Source organism: Syngnathoides biaculeatus, chromosome 9 (genome assembly GCF_019802595.1).
Source record: "Syngnathoides biaculeatus isolate LvHL_M chromosome 9, ASM1980259v1, whole genome shotgun sequence".
NCBI lineage: Eukaryota > Metazoa > Chordata > Actinopteri > Syngnathiformes > Syngnathidae > Syngnathoides > Syngnathoides biaculeatus.
This window is the reverse complement of record NC_084648.1, coordinates 4,286,893-4,314,025: the sequence shown is the minus strand read 5'-3', so window position 1 is coordinate 4,314,025 and position 27,133 is coordinate 4,286,893. Positions and strand designations below refer to the sequence as shown.

General features: G+C 41.0%; 1 protein-coding gene across 1 annotated transcript; it reads left to right on the top strand.

Annotated features, from left to right (window-relative positions):
- Window positions 1-26,688, top strand: ldb1b (LIM-domain binding 1b). Its single transcript, XM_061828692.1, has 11 exons — window positions 1-103; window positions 16,672-16,774; window positions 18,105-18,149; window positions 18,349-18,424; window positions 18,508-18,610; window positions 18,727-18,899; window positions 19,874-19,996; window positions 20,086-20,169; window positions 22,699-22,822; window positions 22,914-23,062; window positions 24,593-26,688. The coding sequence occupies exons 1-11, from the start codon at window positions 61-63 to the stop codon at window positions 24,821-24,823; spliced, it is 1,254 nt and encodes a 417-aa protein (XP_061684676.1). The 5' UTR covers window positions 1-60; the 3' UTR covers window positions 24,824-26,688.
- The last annotated feature ends 445 nt before the right edge of the window (window positions 26,689-27,133 follow it).

Below are 27,133 nucleotides of genomic sequence, written 5' to 3'. Positions count from 1 at the left end.
CATGAATACACAACGCAGCGTGTAAGAGTTTGAGCAGTGTATCGCAATCAACGTGACTTTATGGGTGGCAAAATGGCCATGTCACAGCTTGAAACTGAGGGAGGTAAGATGACCTTTTCCTTGTGGCCTTACGCACAGCTGATTCAGAAGCACATGATTGAGGAACGTTCAAGCTCGACTTCTTTTGCGGTGACTTCTGTCAGCTCTGGTTCACTCTCATCTGCTTTTTCTCCGCTGTTTGTGCTTTGATTCAATTGGATTAAAGTGATAGGTCAACCTCACTCGGCGCACATCAGGGAGTTTCCTCACTGACCATGTGCTCGTTTTAATCAATTCTGAAAATATTTTCAAAAGGGTTGTGCGACAATCACTTTAAATGGGCTCCATACTAGGAAAATGAAAACCCACTATTTTCTCATGGGCATTTTAAAAATGTTGTTTACATCAATAATTAAAATAATTATTGTTAATTATTTTGCGCAAGTGTGATTGAGCTAATCACACTTGCTCCTTAAGGAAAAGAAAACAATTATTGTCTGCCGCGATGTGAAAAAGAAACTAGGCACAGTAAGTTTCTCAGATGCTGTCATTTATTTATTTATTTTTATATATTTCACCGTTTATGCACAGTGGATGACTGGTTAGCGAATCTGCCTCACAGTTTTGAGGACCTAGGTTCAAATCCGCCGTCACCTGTGTGGAGTTTGCATGTTGTCCTCATGCCTGCTTGGGTTTTCTCTGGTTACTCTGCTTTCCTTGAAGACTGTAAATATTCCGTAGGGTGTGAATGTGAGTGCAAATGGTTGTTTGTTTATATGTGACCTGTGATTGGTTAGTTCACGGCGTACCCCACCTCTTTCCTAAAGTCATCTGAGGTTGGCGTGAGTGAGGATAACCGTTTTGGAAAATGGATGGATGTTTTATTTATGCTTTCTACTGTCATTTTAACACACTTGATGTCTTTCTAGCATTATTTATGGTTGTGTGTGTGTGTGTGTGCGTGTGTATATATATATATACTTGTTCCTCATCAAATGAGAGTCTCCTTGTGAGTTATCACATAATATTTCACCAAGCCCTTATTTGAAAATAGACTTTTTGTTTTACAGTGTTTATTTCTCTATGCAAACAAGATGGCTATTTGGATTGTGGAAAAAAAACCGTACTTTTACAAAGATAATAATGCTCACCTCTGAAAGTTGAATTCCAATTCAAAGTTGTGACATTGTGTAAAACGAATAAAAACGAAATACAACGATTTGCAGATCCTTTTCAACCTATATTTGATTCATTACAAAGATAAGATATTTAATGTTGAAACAGAAGAATGTCTTTTTTTTCCAAATATTCACACTTTATTTGTTGATTCCTGCAACGTGTTCTGAAAAAGCATGGAAAGGGGCAAGACTGGCAAGGTGGAGGAATGCTTAAAAAAACCACACCTGTTTGGAACATTCCAAGGTTACCAAGCAGGTTAAATGGAAACAGGTGAATGTTATGATTGGGTTTAAAAGGAGGGTCCCCAAAAGGGTCAGGTATCCACATGCAAGGATGAAGCTTGGGTCACAACTTTGTGAACAATTGTGTGATCACATGGTCCAACAGTTAAAGAAAATCTGTATGATGGCAAGTAATTTAGGGATTCCATCATCTACGGAGCATAATATCTTTAAAAGATTCACAGAATCCGAAGAAATCTCTGATAACCAATACTGAACGCCTGTGACCTTCAATACCTCGGGTAGCGCTGCATTAAAAACCATCATCGTGTAAAGGAGATCGCCACGTGGGTTTGGGATCACATCAGAAAACCATTGACAGTTAACACAGTTCCCATATATAGACTCTACAGTATAGCTCTCTGTTGATGCTAATCATAAATAAGCATTTGTCCGTGCAGCCATCCATCCATTTCCCATACCGCTTATCCTCACTAGGGCCATGGGCATTCTGGAGTCTATCCTAGCTCACTCACCAGGGTACATACACAGAGACAAACAACCATCCACATTCACATTCATGCCCACGAGCTATTTAGAGCTTTGAATCAACCTACCATGCATGTTTTTAGAATGTGGCAAGAAACCGGAGTGGTTGAGAAATCCCATGCAGCCTCCACACAGGTGAAGTCTTTGAACCCGTGTCCTCAGAAGTGTGTGGCAGATGTGGTAACTAGTAATCCACCATGCCACTCATAGGAAGTAATATAAAATTGTATGATGCCTGCTAGGACACAACATGGTCCTCCAGGACCGTTTATTTTGAGGTTGTGTTGAATTACGAGTATGTTTTGTTTTAATCAAAAGAATTAACTGGCTGTTAGTGGAATGGACAACATGTTTTGTGTGAGTGGATTGTTTAGCAGGCACGGTGGATGACTGATGAGGACCTTTGCCTCACAGTTCTGAGGACCGGGCTTCAAATCCCGGCCACGCCTCTGTGTAGTTTGCGCGTCCCCCCTGTCCCTCCTTGGGGTTTCTCTGCGTACTCCGGTTTCCTCCCACATCCCAAAAATATATGTGGTCGGTTGATTGAAGACTCTAAATTGCCTACAAGTGTGAATGTGTGCGTGAATGGTTGTTTGTTTATATTCTACGATTGGCTGGCGACCAATTGGAATGTGTACCCTGCCACTCGCCCGAAGATAGTTTTGTTAACCTCCAGGACACCCGCGACCCTTGTGAGGATCCAACGGTACAGACATTGTATGGATGATGGATTGTGTAGAATTGAAGGTGATTTACTGTCATAATTCTCATCAAAGCGCAAGCTGTTGATTGTAGAAACTGCTACTCTCCACAATGAAGGCTTTAAACTATTTTTTCCCATTACATGATATTTTCTGTTAAACAGACTTGAAAGAATAAGCACACAATTTGATAATGTACTTAATTTGTTAATCGAGATGATTAAAATGTGGAAAACCGATTTCCTTTCTCTTCACAAATAAAAATATACATCATTTTACCACATTTTAATCATACATGCAACCGATGTACTACATGTTTGAAATAAGTAAATTCAAATTACTTTTTTTCAGCGAATACTTGGAAATTTGGCTTTAGGTGGGTTCTGAGGCTCGCCAGCGCACGGCAGGTTCAGCAGTGTGACATGCGTTCGTGTGTGTGTGTGTGCGTGCGTGTATGTGTGTGTGTGTGTGTCGCTGGTTAGGGTGCTGCTTGAAGATAAGGCCTGCCCTGTGCCTCACAGCAAAAGAGACGGTGTGTGTAAGCCCTTAAAGCCTTATCCTGAAACACCTCCCACCCCCACCGTCTCTCCATCACCCGACACATACTTGCTCTGTGGATTAACCCAGTCATGTAACATTTCGATGGCAAAGCTTATAACATGCACGCGCACTCACACACACACACACACACACACACACACCACACACACACACACACCACACACACACACACACACACACACACACGCACATGCACAAAGGATTAACCCTTGTGTGTCCAGCGGTGATTCTTAGCCTCTCTCCAGTTGTGAAAACTTGCTTGTGTTACCATGGCTACTATATAGCCATAAAGAGTAAGATGGACAAATCCACATAGATCACCCATATTCACACACACGCGCACATCTACACACTCACTACTGTGTGTGACTACACTACAAGACATACAGCAAGAGGATGGTGATAAAAAGTCTGACTGAAGCCTCCTGAGCTATGAAGTAATCGTGTCATACATTAAGTTTGAAAACGTATAGCCACTAAAAGTCAGCCTCAGCATCTTTTTTACTGGTCGGGGGAGTGGCGTGCCTTGAAGAGAGTTTATCTTCTTAATGTCTGACAAAGAGGTGCATGTTTAAAGTGGCATCACCGTTTTGCAGATTAAATGCACATCTGTAAGAGCATACTACAATTTGAATTGCAGCTTCACTAATAGACTGCAAAATGTCATGGATCGTAAATCAAATTAATAACGGCACTAAATTAGGCACCAAGATGGTTTATTTACTTGTTCACACAGTATTATAGGGGGTTCAGATTGTAAAGACAACAGGTATTTTGACTTTTTCTTCTCATTCAACAAGATTTATTCCGTATTGTAATTTATTTAGACGTGCACCTCCGTTCCGTCAATTCAGGTGTGAAACGAGTTACATCGTATGGACACTTATGGAGTCTCACCTGAAATTGTACAATTCAGAACTCAACCATTATTTTCCAAAGTCACAAAAAGTTGCAACTGGTATTATGTGTCTGTTCATTTGGTACACACATCTGTCCAGGCTGCTCACTACAAAGTACTATACTAAGTACTTAGTTATTTTACTGATTACTTGAGTTTAATAGTCACTTAGTTACTTTAATGATTACTTGATTTAAAAGTAACAGAAAAAAATATGTTTTTAGTTACTTTCAGCAGCTGTCAAGTGGTAGGACTATCATTTATCCACAGTACACCCAGAAACAAAAAAACAGATTAACTGTACCCATTACTTGGTAATATATGCCACGCAATTTACAGAATGACGGCAACATGAAAAAGTAACTTAAATATGAGTGTAGTTTAAGCCACATTAACCCTAGAGAACCCATGGGGTCACGTATAACCTAGTGTAATTAAGGCCCCACTTTATAAACACAATGTACCACAGTTACTCTTTTTACCCTTAAAGCCCAACGTCTAACGTGTTTGCATAAAATGCATTGTTTTTTTTTTGTTTTTTTTTTGGTAGTTAAGCCCCACTGGGTCATATGTGGCCCATTATCTAAACCCCGAAGTAAATTAGTAAGTTTTTCCAAATGTGGTGTTTTTGTGTTCCTTTGATGCTTATTGATTAATTTAGTTAGTACAGCCATCCGTCCATCCGTCCATTTTCTTTGCCACTTATCCTCATGAGGGTCGCAGGGAGTGCTGGAGCCTACCTCAGCTGTCAACGGGCAGGAGGCGGGGTACACCCTGAACTGGTTCCCAGGCAATTGCAAGACACATAAAGACAAACAGCCGCACTCACAATCACACCTAAGGGCAATTTAAAGTGTCCAATTAATGTTGCATGTTTTTGTGATGTGGGAGGAAACCGGTGTGCCTAGTTAAATGAGCAACTTAGAGCAGACTTGACATGCTAAATAGGCACTTACTGTAAATGTAAACAAACACAACATTCTCACGACACTTCTTCACTCTTACCTGATAGATAGATAGATAGATAGATAGATAGATAGATAGATAGATAGATAGATAGATAGATAGATAGATAGATAGATTAGATAGATAGATAGATAGATAGATAGATAGATAGATAGATAGATAGATAGATAGATAGATAGATAGATAGATAGATAGATAGATAGATAGATAGATATGGCCATACTGAATTTGTGTTTTTAAGATTTTTTTTTTTACATTTATTCTCTGCTTTTAGATTTTTAGATGGATCCATTTTACCCTCAATCCAACAGGAGGGATAATAAATATTACTGCTGGAGTTTCGCAACTGTAGGCACTTGGTGATATGTGGCCCACAGGTCCTACTTTTCCGGTTCTTGCAATAGACACTATGGGCCCTATTTTTGTAATTTAAATTTTGCATGAATTCGGCAGAGCCCCAGGAACAATGACACTCCATCCATCCATCCATCCATCCATCCATCCTGCGTCCGTCCATAGTCGTCGTGTGCATAGCTGAGAATATAGTGTGTTTCGTCTATTTTGTCATTACTAAAACAAAGGGTGAAACTTGGTCTACACTTTTGACATGCACCATGACTGAATCAAATGTCTTGGTTATTGACTTGCCTCATTTTCCCAAGCACCTCAGTTTGTTAGGGATAAATCTGGTGTCTATGCAAAAATAGCACATTTTAATATCAAATGCATATTAAGAGCTGGTTGTTGTTTAAAAGGTAACTATTGGTAGATGAATCAAACTAACTACCATATGATAAGAGTAAATTGTATTACTGATAACGTCAGCCAACCACAATTTTACTGGTATCGCTCCCCACCTCTCGAAAAAAGGAAAACTGATTTTGCCTTAAATAGGCTACAGAAAATGAATTGGGGATTTTAATTCTCATTTTGAAAGCAATTATTTCCCTTAGGGTAAATTGCATGTGTGTTAATTAGAGGTCGACCAGCATTTTGGAACGAATTGTGGTTGACCGTATTTACCCGTCAGTGTATTTGTTTCCCACACAGATTTGACACTACACCATCTTTTATCAATGTAAGTATAAGGTACTTACTTTCTTGCCATGTGTTTCTTTTTTTTAAAAAAAAAAAAAAAAAAAACAAGATCCAAGGATTTAATGAATATAATGACTAAACAGAACTGTGAGCTAGAATGATGATAGTTCCTGATTTAAGATTTGTTTGAATAATTAGTCCTAGTAGTGCCAAGGTTATGTTCTTGGACCGCAATGTATAACATATAATATAGACTTGCCTATGAACGACTTTTTAAAAAGTTGTAAAAAATGTCATAAGGTCATAATAATTCTCTGAGTTATGAAACTCACTTTAATTTAGTCATTAAGACTGCTATATTAATATGTATGTGAACCCTTAATCACTGGAGCAGTCTGACTTAATACTGCTGCCTAATTGTTTTCACTCCAGACTTTGATGGAAATTATATTACCATAATGTTGTTGCTGTTTTCCTCGTCTAGTACACATACCTTAATTAAAAAAATAATAATGAGCTTTTATGAAACATTATGTTTTCACTCGGCATAGTGAATTAGTGGTTACAATATTTGCCTCATGGATATAGAATCAAATCCAACTTATTTTCATTATACAAAGTACAACGAGATAGGAGAGCTTCTCCAGTTTCAGTGGATACAAAAGTGCAAGGTAAAAAATAAATAGATAGAAATAAAAAATGGAATCCATAAAATGTATCGCACAAGATTTTGAAAATCAGCATGCCTTCGCATACTGATTAATAGCACGGCTTGAGGAAAAATGAAAGTTCAGTGTGGTGATGGCTCTTGGAAAAAAACTTTTTTTCTCAGTCTGTTGGTTCTCGCCTTTGTGCATCTGCACCGCTTCTTGATAGCGGGAGCTCAAACAGTTGAAAACCGGGATGTGTAGTGTCCTTAATAATGTTCTGAGCCCTGCTGGGGTACCGAGAGGAGTACATGTCTGCCATGGATGGGAGAGAGAAGCCTACGAAGTTCTGTGCTGTTTTAATTGTCCTTTGAAGCTTTGCTCTGTCTGCCTCAGTGCAGCTCCTATACCAGATGGAGACACAGTATGTCAGCAGGCTCTCAGTGAATGATTGGTAGAAGCTCAGCCGCATCTTGGTGTCCAGGTTGTTTTTCCTGACGACTCTCAGGAAGTGGGAATGCTTTTCAACCTTCGCGATGACCGCTGAGATGTCTGTCCGTGACAGATCCTCAGAGATTAGGGTTCCCAGGAACCTGAATGTGTGGACTCCCTCCAAACGCTCATCGGAGGCAGCTCAGTTCTGTTCCTCCTGAAGTCCACATCCATCCATTTTCTTAGCTGCTTATCCTCATGAGGGTAATCCAGCTGTCATCTGGCAGGAGGTGGGGTACACCCTGAACTGGTTGCCAGCCAATCGCAGGGCACACGGAGACAGACAGTCGTACTGACAACCACATCTAGGGGGCAATATACAGTTTGCAATTAATGTTGGATGTTTTTGGGATGTGGGAGGAAACCGGAGTATCCGGAGAAAACCCATGCAGGCACAGGGAGAACATCAAAACTCCACACAGGCGGGGGTGGGATTTCAACCCTGGTTCTCAGTACTGTGAGGCCAACACTCTCCAGCTGTTACACCGTGCCGCCCTGAAATCCACAATGATCTCTTTTGTTATTCTAGTGTTCAGTACCAGATTGTCTGAAAACCAGGTTGTGAGCTTCTGGAACGCCTCTCTGTAGGCTGCCTCGTCTCCTTTTGAGATCAGCCCGACAACTGTTGTGTCGTCAGCGGAGTTGACGATGATGTTATGATTGTTGACTGGGCTGCAATCGAAGGTACAGAGACAGTACAGGAGGAGGCTCAGCACATAGCCCTGTGGTGAGCCACTCCTCAGTGTGCGGCTCCAGGAAAGGTGGGAGCCGATTCTCACAGTCTGGGGTCGATTGACAGGTGACCATTCCCAGGTGTAACCTGCCCAAGTCAGCTAGATTCCAGCTCACCCGTGACTCACATGAGGACAAGTGGTGAAAAAAACGGATGGATATGTTTTCACTCTTTGTGTACCTGCATGAATCAGAACTCTGTTTGAGATGGTGATTCACAGCTTATGTATGATGAGCATACACTCAATACTACTTGTTCTTTTTATTTCAAACTCTGTCCATATGGGTGAGTCCTTTCTGGCTGTGATCTGAATATCTGATTATATTTTGAGGGGATTTAAGGAGATTTAGAGGCCATGGTATTCTCCTCTGGGCTTAATGCTGTTTTTGTGTGTGTTTGTACATGTATGCGTGTGCGTCCGCGCATGAGCGCGTACATCTCTTTGTGCATGTGTGTGAATACATGTGTGTGTGTGTGTGATGTGCACGCAAGTAAATGTGTATGCATCTGTGTACTTGTGTAGACATGAGTGTGTGAGGGGGAAAAAAAGTGTGAGAGAAATAATTTTAAAACTTTTTCCCACCCTTAATGTGACCTATAACTCAACTGATATTTAGTGTGTCTGTTTGTTTGTTTGTTTGTTTGTTTGTGTGTGCGTGTGCGTGGGGGGAGGGGTAATAAACAATTCTATCTGTTCAGAATGATCACATTCCCACTAATGTCAAATGGTAATAAACACACACTTGCCGCCAGAACCTCTGATTTCTACATTTAATTTTTTTTTAAGCAGAAACCTATTATGTGCAAACACTTAGTGGTATTTTGAACTGTTCATGGCAGCACGGTGTCGCAGCTGGAAAGCATTTGCCTCACAGTTTTGAGGACCCGGGTTCAATCCCAGCCCTCCCTGTGTGGAGTTTGCATGTTTTCCCCATGCCTGCGTGGGTTTTCTCCGGACACTCTGGTTTCCTCCCACATCCCAAAAACATGCAATGTTAATTTGACACTCTAAATTGCCCCTAGGTGTGATTTTGAGTGCGGCTGTTTGTCTCTTTGTGCGCTCTGCGACTGGCTGGCAACCAGTTCAGGGTGTACCCTGCCTCCTGCCCGTTGACAGCTGGGATAGGCTTAAACACTCCCACGAGCCTCGTGAGGATAAGCGGCCAAGAAAATGCATGGATGGATGGAAGTGTTCATTATTCCTCCCACCTCGACTAGGGCCCCAGTTCCAACTAAAGGAGCCCAAAGTACTGTATGATAGTCCCATCAACCTACTTTAAGGTATGGTGTTCTTTGGGTAATGAGCAGTATTGTTTGAGGCAAACTTGTCCTTTGGAATTACAGCCAAAATGTTAACCTTGTTTTTATTGGACCATAACAAAATCTTCTAAACACATGGGTAAAGAAAAAGTCAACTTTTTGTATCGAGTACACAGCTAGGAAGAAAAAAATACAACTCATCTATCCATCTTTACTATATATCCCCATTCAGGTTTTCTGGTGACCTGGAGTCTATCCCAGCTGTCTTAGGGCAAAAGACCTTGGATTGGTCACCAGCCAATCACAGGGTGCATATGGAAAAAAAACAACAATGCAAAGAATGTAAAATCTAGGCCAGTGGTTTTCAAACTCGGGGGCATTATGATGGGGGGCTACCATGAACACTTTTCATTAAGTTCCACCCAGCAGATGGAGCAAATTTTACGACCGACCACACCACCCACTCGAATGACATTAAATGAAATGATGAAAGATGTTACATATTTTTAGGAAAAAACAAGTTTAGATTTGTATTTATTCTTGGTGGCTTGATAAAATCACCAGGGTCATTTTTCAACTGTAAAAATGAGCACCCCAGTGATTATTGAATGTTGCAAATCAAGGCTATATGTATTGTGTGTGTGTATGTGTGTGTGTGTGTATGTGTGTGTGTGTGTGTGTGTGTGTGTGTGTGTGGTGGTGGGGGGGTTATGTGAGTGGTGGGGGTGCTGAATATAATTTTTTCTCCAAATGAGGTGCGGCTGCAAAAAAAGTTTGGGAGCCACTGATCGAGACTATTTGAAAAACTTAACATGCATGTTTTTGGATCGTGGGAGGAAGCCGGAGTACCAGAGAAAAAGGGGGAAGGAAGATATAAGCTCAAACTGAGGCTCGAGCCACAGACCTTGAAAATTGTGAGACAAACACGCAAACCACTTTTTCACATCCATCCATCCATTTCCTAAGCCCCTCATCCTCACGATGGTCGCAGGAGTGCTGGACCCAATCTCAGCCGTCATCAAGCAGGAGGCAGGGTACACCCTCAACTGGTTGCCAGCCAATCGCAGGACAGAGGGAGACAGACAACAATCACACCTCGGGGCAATTTATAGACTCCAACTAAAGGATGTTTTTAGGATGTAGGAGGAAACCGGAGTGCCCGGGGAAAAACGCACATGCAAACTCCACACAGGTGGTGCCAGGATATGAACCCTGTTCCTCAGTACTGTGAGGCCAATGCTCTTCAAGCTGCGTCACGGTGCCCACTTTTTCACAGTACTGTCCTACTTAAATATCATCCATTCATCCATTTTCTGAACCACTTATCCTCACAAGGGTCATGGGAGTGTTAAAGCCTACCCCAGCTATCATTGAGCAAGGGGTGGGGTACACCCTGAACTGGTTGCCAGCCAATCAATTGCAATTAATTTTTCCGTGAAGCAGTTATTCCCAACCAGTGTGCTAGAAGAGATCATTTTGTGTGCCACAGTAAATGATCCCATTTCACTTCTTTTATTCCAAATAATTGCCCAGCAATTGATTGGCAACCAGGCCATGCTGTACCTCACTCCTCTCTTGGAGCAAGTTGAGATAAGCTTGAGCACAAATGCAACACTAGTAAGAATTAGTGGGGTAGAAGATGGATGGATACTACAAAAAAAATCTTTCTTCATTCAACTATTCATGCCAGCTGTGTATAGTGACAAGCAGAACAATTAAAAATTAAATAAACTTGCGTGCGGTGACCTGAGCTACTGATAACATTCTTCTGCGTCCGCTTACGTCCAGCTCAATTTTATGTCCAAATATAAAATTACCATTCTGATACACGATGTGTCATAAAATTAAATCGGACCCTGGAAAATACTGATATTGTTACCCATAGTATATTAGCTTGCTTGCAAGTGATTTAAATGTAAATAAAGCTGCTCAATCCTTTGTATATATTTATGGAATCCATCCATCCATCTATCCATTATCCAGGCCGCTTATCCTCTCAAGGCTCACACGAGAGCCGGAACCTATCCCAGCTATCTTCGGGCAAAAGGCAGACTACACTCTGAATTGGTCGCTAGTCAGTTGCAGGGCAGATATCCACATCATCACTCAGCAAGAATCAAGCCCACGCTGCCCACACCAAAGTTAGGCATGTGTACCACTACACCATCAGTGAGTCCTATTTATGGAACCTTATCTGGAAAATTACTGATCCTAGCCTCATATTGTGCTCACTTTTGATTTAAAGCTTCGGTGGCCCTTATCATTTCACCTTTGGTAGGCCGGACAGTTGTTGGGAATGACTAAGTTGGAGTTTGATTCCTGTCGATCACATTTCCAACAACTGAACTCCATAAATGACATTTTTCCTTTAAGGGCCACAGACAGCCCAATATACATTTTAAAATAGATATTGTAATGAAAACTACATATAATATTATTCACTTCAATGTCTATACAAAAAAAGAGCGGAGAGTATGTCATTAATGCGGAAAGTTTCGGAAGTCTCACTCGACATCCCAGTGGCGGCCATATTGCTTCCAATGTCATTTACAGCTGTCACACTGGGACAGTCGGCATTGAGAAGACGCTGTGCCACCTATGGGAGACGACAACAGAACTTTTCGAGTGAAGCGACTGGAGATTTATTACCCTATTGTTTCAAAACATATTTAGATGATATGCGGATCACTTTTAACTAACAACAGACTCCCCGACAGTATGTATGACAGTATGTACTCAGGTGGACCCATGCTGGATGGAGTAACTACTTCAGGGGTGCCCAGACACTGGTGGCCCGGTGTCGGGGACAGCTCCTTTCTCCTCCCACACGCGGCATAACCACCTCCCCGCCCAATCCGATGCCGGCCCCGGCGGCGATGAACGACGGCGATAAAAATCATAAAAACGCTGGCTAGCGCACATCGACACATTTAGCACCCCTGACTTACCTACTTTATTAAGTTGTTATGACACGGATCTTTTGTTATGTTCTGAGAGAAGGATTACGTCACCCCAACTATTATTTTTTTAATAGCTCTATACACACCGACCTGTCATTTAGAACCCACGAGGCTCTCGTCCCTTGCACCTGTGCAATCCATTTTTCATGACGAACCGGTGTTTGGAAACTTACCAAGAGAGAATTCATCCTCCCAAGTGTTCAAGCAAAATCCAGCAATACAACGAGCTGGCAATTTGGCTAACGCAGAAAAAACAGATAATCTCTCGCAGGTACAATAGGTGTAAATACGCAACCTCGCCACTGGAGACGTCTGCAAAAAAACATCACTTCCTGCTTCTTCTTCAAGACAAAGTCCGAGAGAGACTTTCCCTGGTGGGAGAAGAAAAAAACGATATACGCCAACATTCAAAGTTGCCGTGAAAAAAATGGATGGGACCATTCCAGAGGATTATTTTCGGTTAAAAACATGCAAAATGTTATAATTTAGGATTCAGTGGCCCTTTAAAACACAAACGTAAAAATGTTTTTGCCTGTATATAGGATTAAGAAAATCAGAAAGTCGTCCAATGTGACAAAAAAAAAATCAGGTGATCTGAAATCTTAATTTTAAATTTTTAAATAAACATTGTGAAAAAGGTGGTGTTGTGGTAAACATGTGCCCTGTGACTGACTCGTGACCAGTTCAGGGTGTAGTGCACCTTTCGGACATTGTTAGCTGAGATAGGCTCCTGCACATCCACGACCCTTGTGAGGATAAGCATCTTGGAAACTGGACATGGAGAGCATAAAAAAGAAAAATATTTTTTTTTAAATTGATTTCCTTTCCATCTTCTGTCATCATTGGACAATTTAATATCTGGCTAGTTGTGATTTATCGTCATTGTATTTGAACTCACTAGAAGTTCCACAATTTTCATGAATGCCTTTTCCTTTTATAAGGATTTTGTAAATTCAGTTGAGATGAGGGATGTGTTATACAGGATCTAGCGGCACGGTACTTTGGCTGGAAAGCGTTGGCCTCACAGTTCTGAGGTCCCTGGTTCAATCCCAGACCTGCCTGTGTGGAGTTTGCAAGTTCTCTCCGTGCCTGCATGGGTTTCCTCCAGGTACTCTGGTTTCCTCCCACATCCCAAAACATGCAACATTAATTGGACACTCTAAATTGCCCCTAGGTGTGATTGTGAGTGTGACTGTTTGTCTCTATGTGCCCTGCAATTGGCTGGCAACCAGTTCAGGGTGTACCCCGCCTCCTGCCCGTTGACAGCTGGGATAGGCTCCAGCACTTCCTGTGACCCTCGTCAGGGTAAGCAGCTAAGAAAATGGATGGATGGAGAAAGAGAGAGAGAGAGAGAGAGAGAGAGAGAGAGAGATATGGATACAATTGGTATTAGTGTTAAAGAACCAATGCTAGGCTGTGGAAGGAGAAAGTGAGGTGGCCCACCTAATATCAATTGTGTTTCATTGAAAACAAAAACAGAGAATAAATCCACTAATTGGTACAAAGCTCCAGGGATGACATGGGATTTTTTTCATTTTGGCCACAACACAGTTGTGACGTGCACATCAATGCTAATGTGTGTGTATATATATATATATATATATATATAATATATATATATATATATATCCAGAAAATAATGTAATTTGTGCACAAAATACAAATAGATGGGTTTATCATCCCGATTATCCACTGGGCGGATGGTGCACACCTTAACTAGGAACGCCAATTCTTGGTGTCCTTCAGGAAAGTGACTTTTCTTCTTGTGTTTTCATGACTAGCCTGCATTGCTTTGCTCAGGCATAGCAACTTCTTATTCCACTTGCTGTGTTTTTGAGCAACTGCCCCTGCACTGCTCTAGCTGGTTCAGGGTTCAGCCGACCTCTCGCCTACAGTCAGCTGAACTGAGCTTGGCACCTGCACACCCGTGACCCAAATGAGGAAAACCCGTTCAGACAATGGACCCATGGGTTTTCAAATGTTACTTTTAGAAAGTTCTCTCTTCCTTGTCTACTACCTGATGCAGCAAGCTATCAGCTTAATTCGGAGTTTAATTAGGTGAACATGAAGATCACTTGGCATCCAGCACGAGCTTCATTTCCGCACACACTTGCACTTGGCTGCATTAGACCAATTCTCATCTGTGTCACTGAGAAGGATGGTATGGGATGGAGGAGGAAGAGGGAGAAACTGCTTAGCAGACAACCTTTATGAGCCTTGGAGTGGAGTGGAGGGGGGCGACTGGCGGTGGCGGTCAGGGAAGAGAAGAACAAATGTACTGCGGAGAGAGAGGAGGAGGAAGAGGAGGAGGAGGAGGGCCTACAGCTATTGTTCATGTCCTCCCGTGAACAAAGGGCTCATCGGGGTCCGTATGTAAACCCGCAACAGGCTTCAGCCGTCTGACGAGGCCTCATGTGGGACAAAACATAGCAGACACACTCCCGCTATTTGGGCCGCATTGCTTCCCCCGGCCTCACGCTTCGCGGAGAAGTGCACCGATAGCGTTCATTGGGACGTGTCTTGTGGCTACGTTGCGCCGAGCCGTCCATTCAGCGGGCCTGTCGGTCTTGACGCACGGCGCGCACGCACGGACTCGACCACCGATCTGTAAACAGTCGTCTTCTCGTTGGACTTCAGCGCAGGTAGACGCTCGCTTTTCCCGACTGAACGCTTCTCATCCTTTCCGCAGCCGGTGCCACTTTTAGTTGTGCCTGACTGGCTGGCGCGACTACAATTCGTTTGGTTATTTTGCCGGATCCCCTTTTAAAAAGGGATTTAATGCTAAGGCGTTAGCAGAGCAGTTAGCGGTGGGTAGCAGCTGTTTTTGGGGCTGGCTAACGTTAGCCTTGCCACCAAGTCCTCTACGTGGTCTGATCGCGTCCAGTCGCCGTATTTGCTGAGTAACTTTGCTGTTTGTCTTCTTCCAGATTGTTTCATTGTATGTGCGCTTGAATCTTCTTTTGCTTCGAAGTGTGCCAAGCTAACGTTTCTCCTAGCTAGGTGCTAATGGTTAGCATTGTGCGCTTGGTGCCTCTCTAATTTCCTTTGTAACCCCACAGCCTCATAAAATGTGCGTGGACGGAATGAGAAACATTGTACGTGTCTACGAAGATTTTACAAAGGTCAAGTGCAACTTTAACAATACAGCATAGTTTGTTTTCAGTAACAGTTTGATTTGTTTGGTGTTTCAGTGCAAACCGAGCGGTCAAAATGTATGCAGCTGTTATTGTTAAGTGACTACTTCATGTTGTGGAGAATTCACGTGCAGTCACATATTTGGTGATCGTACAAACGTAGTGTTTGAGTTACACCAGCCTGGACACATCATACATGTTCAGTTTGTGTGTGTGTTTGGACAGTGCAGCGTCTGCTTGTTGGACAGGAATGAACAAATTCCCAATGGAGGAAGTGGAATCGTGCTGATGTGATTGGGACTGCCTGTCATTAACCGCGAACAGGGGATGAGAGGAGCTAATGGAGCTCTTACCAACTAATGGGCACATAACATCGATTATTTATTTATTTATCAACTCCATTGGTGTTGTTTTTCCTCCTTCTTGATGTTGCACCCAGCCCATTGCAGTACAACTTACTTGCATGGTAAACAACTTCTGTTGACAGTAACATGAAGTCATAGTTTTCCGGTTGGAGTTGCTAAACTCGTTTTATGTCCTGACAGAATAATATTCTTTTGTTAGTACAGCCAAACCTCTCTGGTGAATTATATACATTTGGTATTAATGCCACAACATGGTGCTAACAGTCATTTTAGCACTCTTTTTAATATCCACTGCACGACTGTCCACCAGTACTGGTCATATTTTTCAAGTATTTAGCATGTATAAAATTAATGTGAATAAAATATTGTAGCATCGACTTTAAAGCAAATCCTGCTTTTGTTTTTCTTTTCCCAGCACAAATCCCAACTACATGTGCTTGAAAATCTGCTACACAAAGACAGTCATATGTTTATTATGTTGAGACAAGACATTTATGAGGCGGGGCTTCACCATGGTAACAGCTGGGGTCGTGACCTGGAGACTGCTACCCTGGATAGCCTTAAGAGAGCTGGCCAATTAGAGTACTATAAAGGCTATGAGGTCTGTGAGAAATGTCAGATTTGTTTTTTAGCCGTGTCTGTTGGTACTTGTGGCCTTTATACGTATCTGTATAGCAAAAGCAGAGTGTGTAAAGGAGAAAAAGAAATACCGAAATATAGGCTGTGGTAGCCCCAGTTGGGTGTGTGTCCCCAAAAGCATTATATATGTCCATATTATTTATACTATACTATTTGTTTAGTTTAGGTTCCCCATGACAGTATTTTCAATTTAACACCATTACAATAAATTAACCTTTGGCCTTCAAGCACCAAGTAGATATTACCATTTGATTTTTTTTTTTTTTCTTTCTTCTGGTTTCTCTTCCAGGCTGTTCCTCCAAGTCATTCAAGCTGTACTCCCCCAAGGAGCCCCCCAACGGTAGCACTTTCCCCCCTTTCCATCCCGGCACCATGCTGGACAGAGATGTGGGGTGAGTTTTGTGCCTGTGATTTAATTTTAGATGTGCTGTATGGGTAATCTTGGAAACTAAACAGGGTCTGGCCTGGTTAGTACAGTACTCAGATCAGAGACGAGCTGGCTATATAGCAGGTGCCATAATAATGTGATATACAGGACAAACTGAGACCCGCAAAGGTCATGCAAATAAATAGCTGAAATCTATATTGTGACTAGGGCTGCAACTCATAATTATTTTAATAATCAATTAAACTGTCCCTGATTTTTTTTTTTTTTTTAATTATTAATCAATGGATCATATTAGTGAGGATAAGCGAGTTAGAGAATTGATGGATGGATTTAAAAAAAAAAACCTTCAAAAACAGGACTTAGTTTGAAATTGACAGTGCAGAAAATTCACAAACATAAATTGATTATGATTCTGTCACTGGTTCAGTCTGGAACATGTTTAAAAATAGGCAATAAAAGTTTGACAAAGTAAAAAACATTGCAAATGTCTTACTTTGATTAAAGATAGTGAGTCTACATTATTATTATTATACAACATATTTACTGCTTTATTATTATGATAAATACAATTAGATACAGTTATTATAATTATTCTATGTTGAGAGGGTGAAATTCTGAGGAATTTGACAGTTGTAGGTTCAACAAGTTGTCTAAATTATAATTATCAAAAATCATTGATTAATTTGATGATAGATTAGTTGTGTGTTAATTGATAAATCGCTACACCTGTAATTGTGACAAATCAAAGCTCTATTTGTGCAGCATACCAGTAACGGCCACCACTGCGGGTGAAGTGAACAGTTTGAGAATGAGAAAAATATCACACAGCCTTGCTGACCAGTTATAACTTCACTGGGAGAAATATTTCACGTAGGTGGTTATTCAGTTTTCAGCGGAGTGCAGATTGAGCATTGGGGTCAAAGTTGAAATGACCTCCAGAAATCATCATCTCACCCACTGCGGCGTCAGTCCTCAGTGCCACAAAATGATGCTTAAGTTTGTTTCCTCTCGGTTTCCTCTAAAGCTCCTTTAAAGCTCGATGAATGAACTGTATGCTTAATAATTACATTGTACAAATAATAGAATACTATACTAGTTTATTGCAACGTCTTCCTTTGAGCTACTACAGGCAGTGTTTGTTGTCTGGAGTAACTTGTGATCCTTATTTATTTATGACTTGTAGGGTCTGTTAGGTAACTTAACAAGATGGTGTGTGTAGTGGAGAAGTGTTACATTTACAGTTTCATCCTATTTGTTCCACAATTTTGTGTTCTGGGTTGGTTGCACTATATGTGATTTGAAAGGATCTCTCTGTCTCTCCCTTGCTTCTCCAGTCCAACCCCAATGTATCCTCCCACATACCTGGAGCCAGGCATAGGGTAAGACATTAACCACAATGCAGATAATGTTTTGGTTTCCTTTCACATTCAATTGAGCGTTAAAAGTCTGACCAGGCTAAAAGAGTGTTGTTTTTTTTAACAGCCCTGATAGTACTGCAGCTCAGAAGTTCCCTTCTGTTTTATTACCACAAGCCAAATGTTCTTCTTTTGTCCTCACCTTCTGTTTTTTATGGTGTAGGAGGCACACACCATATGGCAACCAGACAGACTACAGAATATTTGAACTAAACAAACGGCTACAGAATTGGACGGAGGTTTGTGAACTCTTACTATCTCATTCACACACCACAGAGCTTTATGTGGGTAATTGAATATTTATCCCATCTTCAAATTGTAGGAGTGTGATAACCTATGGTGGGATGCATTTACTACCGAGTTTTTTGAAGACGATGCCATGTTGACCATTACTTTCTGTCTGGAAGATGGGCCTAAGCGTTACAGTAAGCAAAAATGCCATATGAGCGTGTCATTCTGCTGACATGCTGCTTATTTATCCTAATTTCCAATCTAATCCTTTTTATTTTCTCACCCCTTTGTTTTTTTTCCACCCATCAAGCAATTGGTCGGACGTTGATTCCAAGGTACTTTCGGAGTATATTTGAAGGTGGTGCCACTGAGCTCTATTATGTATTGAAACACCCCAAGGAGTCATTTCACAACAACTTTGTCTCGCTTGACTGTGATCAGTGCACCATGGTCTCTCAGAATGGAAAGCCAATGTTCACGCAGGCAAGTGTAACCCACAACATCGCCACTCCCATTTGTCTCCTCCTTCATCTGTCCCAAATCAATCTTTACTTGCAAATTGATTGCGTTAACTCACAGGTGTCAAAACTAAATTGGAAAAACCTACCTTAACATCTTACACCCCGTACTCTATTCATATTGACTGTAAAAAATTATTTCCGAATTAGAATTTAATCGTCACATCAACAGTTTTTCTTTGCCGTTTGAATTGGCTTACTTCAGAATCTCTTGGATTTTGAGCCTGTTTGTGCTATAAGTTGTCACTGCTTTGGAAAAGCTGCTTCTTTTCCAGCCACTCAGCTGACTTTCTCACCAGAGCTAGCTAGCTGGCTACCTGCCACATTGTGATGGATGAAGTTTTTATCATTCCTTATGCCGTGATTGCACTTCATGTTTGGTGATTGCTCCTTTCCGGCTTCAGTTGTGACGATGCAATGAACATACCTGTAGCTCCTCTGGCTATCGACTATTGGGCACTTCCTGATATAATGTTGCAAACAGCTCAACACAGACTAGATATAAACAAGTGTGTTGTGATCATTACAAGTACAAGCATTAAAGAGAGAAAAAAAATAGTTTTCCTCTTTGTTGATAAACCAGTATCCACATTATGGAAATAGTTGTGCACTGACACCCAAGAGAGGGGCCACAGAGCTGGAAGCATATGTCCAATGGGTCTTGGAAATGTGAAGAATTATGTTTTAGGGAAGACGAAGGGGCCTAGGCAAACCCCAGTTGAAATGGTATTTGTCCCCTTGAAGTGTTATTGTAGTGCAAAGTCAAATAAGGTAAATGCTCCTTTTAGGTCTCTAATCAATATCAGGGAGAAATAAATCAACAGCCCAAGTTGCAAAGCCTTCTCACCTTAGGTGCTGGGTGGGACTCTACTATCCATGTCATGATAAAATTGAATGAAAAAACACATCCTAAAGCTACTCTTGACTTCCTTTCTGTAGGTGTGTGTCGAGGGCCGCTTGTACTTGGAGTTCATGTTTGACGACATGATGAGGATAAAAACGTGGCACTTTAGCATTCGACAACACCGTGAACTCATCCCTCGCAGTATATTGGCCATGCATGTGAGTAGATGGCAGTCCACAATCTTTTACATCGTATTAATGTATGTTTATGTGAGTTATTTACTGTGTCCTGTTGATAACCGTCTCAGGCCCAGGACCCGCAGATGTTGGACCAGCTGTCCAAAAATATTACAAGATGTGGCCTGTCAAATTCTACTCTAAACTACCTCCGAGTAAGTCAAGCACAAAACATTATACACTCCATTTTGTTCTCAATGTTTGGTGGTAAATTTTTGCTTCAAGAACTTTTTGGGGAATTTGAACACACACTAAAAACTTCTTGTAGGTGTTGTGTGTATATTGACTTTCTCACTACAAAAGGCTTGAAGGGTATTATGCTGAGAAGTAAAAAGTATGCGTCTTACTTTCTAATAACTCACGTACAGGTCAGACTGGGTCTGCAAGTGGCTTCCGAGCAATTTTCAATGCATGAGTCACACCCTGTGTTGGTTGAATATCTGAACTTTGTTTCAACAAAGCTTTGGTAAAGGTACCAAATAAGCATTATTAGATTGAATATTCTCAACAATGTGGTGAGAAAATGTATTCTGATTTAGTTGTTTGAAATGTTACACTGATTTTAGATGACAGAAAATACAAAAATAGATGAATGCAAATTTTTATTGAAAGACCAAATTTGATTGCACAAGATAGAAAGGAGTGGATTTTGTTGTTTCGGCATTTCGGCAAAGAACAAATCCTATCTACCGGTAAATGTAGGCAGGTTTTAGTCACAAACGTGGAAATAAATTGAAAACAACAAGATCCTGACCACAGTAACTTGTTTCCCAGGATCCCTTTGACATGGTCGTACCAACTTCACCACCAGATTTACTTGCTCACGTCTACTAATTCAAATTTTGCGCTGGTAAAAATGTGGTGTATCTTTATTTCTTTATATAAGTTGGAGTACACCCGTCATTGTCCAGAGTTTACTTTTTTTCCTTGCAGCGTTGTCGTGAATTCCTTGCAAGTCCCCGGCCAGTACTGAAAATTCGTTGCATTTAAAATAAAGAATACATGAGATCATTAGAATTATGAATGTCTGTTTCTTTTGGGATATGGGAAAAGCTTTGTTTTACTGCTGTACCTAGAAGTCAAATAAATGTCAGTTGCTCATCCGTAAGGAGGTGGGGCTTTGGAAGCAGAGGATTACTTTTGAAGTCCCTCTGCGGACAAAATAAATTGGTACTAATTGCAGTGCATCCCCTTATTCTGAAATATTACCATGCATGTCTGCTGTCTGTGATGGCCAGCAAAATTATGTAGGCCAGAGTGTAAATTAAATTTCCCTTGAGAGATCATAATGAGTATTAATTTATTATGAATTTAAAATATACTTTCTTTTTAAAGCTGTCAATACATCTGGTAGTTATGTACAACTTTTTGTCTCTCTCTCTTTGGTTATTGTGAGAAAATCCTAAAACTACATACCACCTTATGCGAAAGATCGCTTCGCCTTGCGTCCTTCGCTTGAGTTTGCTCGCATGACACATTTGGACACATTGAAAGTTGCATACACTTCCTCAGCGCTGAAAGCTCGGCAAGGGGCAGTGCTTCCACTCCATGAGGCGCTGACAACATTACTTCCTGGACACGTTCAGCTGTCTCAGCTTCGTGCATTCGGGCGAAGGAGGAGAATTTGCGAATTCCCGCATCATTCGCACTGCCCCGCATGGATTTGAATCTATCTGTGCAAACTGCATTGACTTTCTATGTATTGTAATTTCCGGCCTCCAGAGCGCACCAGATTAAAAGCCTCTTCCAGTACATTTGTAAATGAAATACCATTTGGTACATACATAAGACGCACCTGTATAAAAGCCGCAAGTGCCCACATTGAAACACGAGATATTTACAAAGAAATTCGGTACACAGAGTTTTCAAAGTTTTAATACCTTGGCTTAGTTTAACATAGCAACAACACGGTAGCACGAACAGGGCTGGTTTAAAAAAACAAAAAACATGTGAGTAAAAAAGAGAAACAGCGTGGCACCTGCACAGTAGAAACACGGTAGCACAGTAACACAGTAGAAACACGGTAGCACAGCACAAAAAAAAACATACCTAAATCACAGACGTGGCAGTAACACAGCAAAAACACACAAGCGCAGCGCTAACATGGCCGGTTAAAAAAAACATACTGTTAAAATTACTGAGACGCGGCAGCAACACGATAGCACAGCGCTAACAGGGCCGGTTTAAAAAAAAGAAAAAAACACCAGTAAAAGTCACCAAGACACATCGGCAACACGCTAGCGCAGCACTAACAGGGCAGTTAAAAAAAAAAAAACATACCCGGTCACTTCCTTGGCACATATATTCCACTGGTCTCACTCTTACCTTTACCGCTTGAGTGCCCCCTTGCGGCCGTGAAAAAAATGCACAAATTAGCCGCATCACTGCATAAGCCGCAGGGTTGAAAGCATGTCAAAAAAGTCGCGGCTTATAAGCCGAAAATTATGGTAATCACGCCACATGAAATGCCCAAAACGCGTCCGGTGGGTAAGTTGCATAACTACATTGGTGATATTTTTCTTGTTTTGCTGCATATATTTTAAAATACAGTGCTTACTTAATAACATTGTAACTTTGATTTATTTCCACTTATATTTTATGATTTAAAAAGTTGGCACTGAAAATATGATCTTTAACAAAAAAAATTTAACACTGGCCTTCTATCTATGTTTTTTGTGCTTCAGCTATGTGTGATCCTAGAGCCCATGCAGGAACTCATGTCTAGACATAAGACTTACAGCCTCAGCCCCAGAGACTGCCTCAAGACCTGCCTCTTCCAGAAATGGCAACGAATGGTGGCACCTCCAGGTAAGTGTAAAACACACACAAACCAACATTTGACAGTGCATACACAAACATTTCCTTACATGGAACAACTCTTCCTGCTTTTTCTGTGTAGCCGAGCCGTCAAGACAGCCTCCAAACAAACGACGGAAGCGTAAGATGTCAGGTGGCAGCACAATCAGTGGGGGAGGAGGACCTAATAACAACAACAATAACAAGAAGAAGAGTCCTGGTAGTGGCTTCCCTCTGTCCAGCCAGGTTCCAGTAAGTACATAAGTGAAGGTATCCCTGTCCTATTGGTACTAAATAAACTGTTGTATTGATCCATTGTTTGCACCGGAACAGCCGCCTTTCTTGGCTGTTGTGTATAGAGGTCGTGCCCGTGACGCCACAGTTTGCACTGCGCCATATTGCCAGTCAAATCTAGCTGCTCTGGACTGCGGGAGCCATTGAACCAGAGCAGATTTTTCAAATTACCCGAGACCTGTTGTGCTATTGGTTGTCACAACAGATGAGACAGATATTCAAAGAGATCATTCTATGGAATAGCATCTGAAAATACGAGAACAGATCGATAGAGTTAGGAAATTAAACGTGACGGATGGTGCCCAACCAAAATACACACACGCCTGTGTAGCGATCGCTTCATTTCAGGTAGGAATTATTCTTCTCAATCTCAAATTACCAAGAAGTATTGATTATGCCAAGTTGGCTCATCTGAAAACAATGCGTATTTAAAAAAAGAAAATAAAAAGTCTGTTGCAACAGAGAGGTTAACGTGTGGGCGCAATTGCTTCCGTGTATGTTGTGTGGAGATGACTCTGTCCTTTTTTTTTTTTTTTTTTCAATCATGGTTAATGAATGCGAGTTTGTGTAAAACCAGGTGTCATTTATTTAAATATTGGTATTTCTATTGAATACTCACTGAAAATATCGATGGATTCCGGCAAATGTTAACGTGTAGCCGAACACGCTTCCGTGTTCACAAGCCGTCAGCTCGTCACTATGTCGGATTTATTCCAACAAAGTATTTGTCCACATCCAGACTTTTATACGCTTTCCAACTTTTCTGTGTAAATCTCAACAACTTGCTCACTAGATGTGTATATCCAGTTGTCCAAGACATGCGGAAGCGAATTAACAGTCTAATTTCTTATCGGTGAAAACATCGACTTCGGCATTAAATATGGGTCCTCTATGCCAAGAGTCTCTCATTTTTCCACGTACCTACATTTATTATCGCCTTTAAATGTCTAACGGTATCGGACAAAACTCTGGGCATTGTGCTAGAAGACATTTTTGTTTCGTCGCAACGGACTTACCATTGAATAATGCTTTGTTTGACCGGCAATATGACCAATCATGTGATTTTGGTGACGTAGGTGCACGAGCTCTGTAAGTAGCACCAAAATAGTGCAGAATCCAATATTCCAGCCAACCCAATCCAAGTTATTCTTAAAACACCTTTTAAAAACTAACCCTATATTAAATGTACTAAAAATATAAAATATAGCACCACTTACGTAAAAGTAAGTGTTGCACATTATTTGTTGAAGAGTGACTTGATCTGCCTCTGACTTGTTGCTCTTAGGAATCGGTCACTGTATACGGCGACTGTTTGACTTTGTGTTCATTAACTCACATGTTTGTAGGTACATCATTAGGAACTCCCAATGCTACGAGGGAATCTTGACGCATCATTGTTTGTGTGCCAGCAGAGCATAATCGTTGTTTTTAAGTACCTTTTCGACATCAGGGATGTTTCGCATTTAACATTTTATTTCACCTCTACAGGATGTGATGGTGGTGGGAGAGCCCACACTGATGGGAGGGGAGTTTGGCGACGAGGACGAGCGTTTGATCACGCGGCTGGAGAACACCCAGTTTGACGCAGCCAATGGCATTGACGACGAGGACAGCTTCAACAACTCCCCGGCTCTGGGATCCAACTCGCCCTGGAACAACAAGGCGCCCTCCAGCCAGGAGAGCAAGAGCGACAACCCCACCTCACAGGCATCGCAATAGAGTCCGAGCCCCTCCTCTACGACACAAATCCTTTGCGCCCTCCTCTGAGCTTTCCCAAAGCCAAAAGTCACGAGAGCAACAGGTTTCTTAGCAGCCCCCAGACATGCTTTTAGAACGCTGACTCCTCCGACACGTGACTGACAGAGCTCAGTTTGACCTCTTCCCAGGGCTTCATCAATACTGTGACTTCCCATCTTAAAGGCACCCTGGCCCCTCTTCCTTTCTGATCCTTTTCTGCATTTCATACTAAAAATGTCCCATCTGCTCTTGCTAATTTCCACTTTGGACAGCAACTTGGTAGTTCTGATGAAGGAGGCGCGGTGATTGAATCCAGGCGCGAACTAACCCACACTAAACCCAAGAAGAAAGCTACAAAGCAATGTGGCATGGCCATGGTGGCAAGTTGCTTAGGGACAGCTTGTCCACCCAGCCACTGAACGACTCAATTCTGGACTGCTCCAATGCATCAAGTCACTAGAAACCTTTGTTAATATATTGATTGTGCGTGTGTGTGCGTGCGTGTATGTATATTTGTGTGTGCGTGCATGTATGTATATTTGTGTGTGCATGCGCAATTAAGAGAGAGCGCGAATGAGAAATGTTTCAAGAGAGAAAAGACACATTAGTGGCTTTGGCGAATCGAGCAGACCAGAATTTAGAGACCTCTTGAAAAATTGTTGAACTTGTCACACTTTCAATGTGGGACACCACAATTCACATGAAACACACACAGTGATACACACAAACATCCACTATTGAGGGTAGGAATTCCAGTTTCCTTGATATGTGAGCCATCTCTTAGAAGACTGCAGCTTAAGCAACATACACACACATTTTAAGAGTTTTTATACAGTATATATTTCCCTAGAATGTTTTTAATTTCTATCAAACCTCTTCAGTTCAGTTGTTACTTTTTTATTTTATACAAATACTGAAAAGCTACAGACCAAGGAGCACCACGGGACTTTTATTCCTCCCCTAAAATATATTGTTTTTATTTTTTGTTTATAAAAGAAAAATTATTTAGTGTGGATGTTTTATTTTGTCTTTTTTTTTTTTTTTTTTTGAAAATTTGAAATTTTGTGTATTTGTGCTTGTATATTTAAGGTAGTAGCAGTTCTGTCTGACTGTAATAAAATGTATTCTTACTTAGATATACCTAAAGCCATCCTGATCTAATGTAAAGAAACAAAATAGGAAAAAAACCCACACAGCTCTTCCCTTCATCTTTTTTCAAGGGTAGTGTAAATGAATAAATGACAGAAGCCAGGAGGGTACAATGGGAAGTTGGTTTTCCAATAGCTTTTGTTTTTCTATATTTATTTAGGAAATTCTGAAATTCACTCAATTATTTCATGTCACCATAAATTGTTAGTTCTTTTCCCCTCCACTGTCAGACATTTTATGTATTGCGTAACCCGATTAAACCCCATGTCAAGTGATTGTGCTGAAACGTTTGTTTGACTGGTGACTCACTTCAAGCACTACCTTAAAAGTTGTTTTTTTAAAATGACCCTTTTACCCATAATGTTATAATTCCTGACATCTTCAGACGCCCATGTTCTAAAACCAGCTTAACATTATGTTCATACTGCAGAGTTTGTAGCTGTTGAGTCTGTAAATTGGGTTCATGAGTCAAAACGCCTGAAATAAGTCCTGCTGTTCTTGATTTGGCCCTTCTGGTATTCATCGCAACCATAGGTGAAGTCTTATAACTTGTACATTTCGATTTTGTTACACTTTCAACCCATTTAAAATTGAGTTTGAATGGTGATTTGTACCTTCCTCAAACCCTGTAGAATCATTTGATTTTTTTTTCTTTTTTAAAATTTGGTTAGTTTCTGCCCTTGCTAATTAATGTATGGTACCAATAAAAAAAAGATACATTTTCACTTTAAGAGATTGTTTCTGAAGTTATTGTAAGACTATAGTGAAGTTGCTCCTTAACAATGTTTTTTTTTATATATAATATATAACGTATGTACTGCATAGTACATTTTTGCTTAAACCATCTGTGATAGAAAAAATTAGATATTTTTTAAAATAAATTGTCAGAACAGCAATTTCCATATATAACTGAAATTGACATGAACCAAAATAACCAACAGAAGGGATTAAAATTGATTTCTAATTTTAAAAAAGATTAAGACGTTGCATTCTGGTGCATGGGGTGGCACGGTGAGGAAAATGGTTAGAGTATTGGTCTCACAGTTCTGAGGACCGGGGTTCAAATCCATGCCCCGTCTGTGGAGTTTGCATGTTCTCCCTGTGCCTGCGTGGGTTTTCTCCGGTCACTCCAGTTTCCTCCCA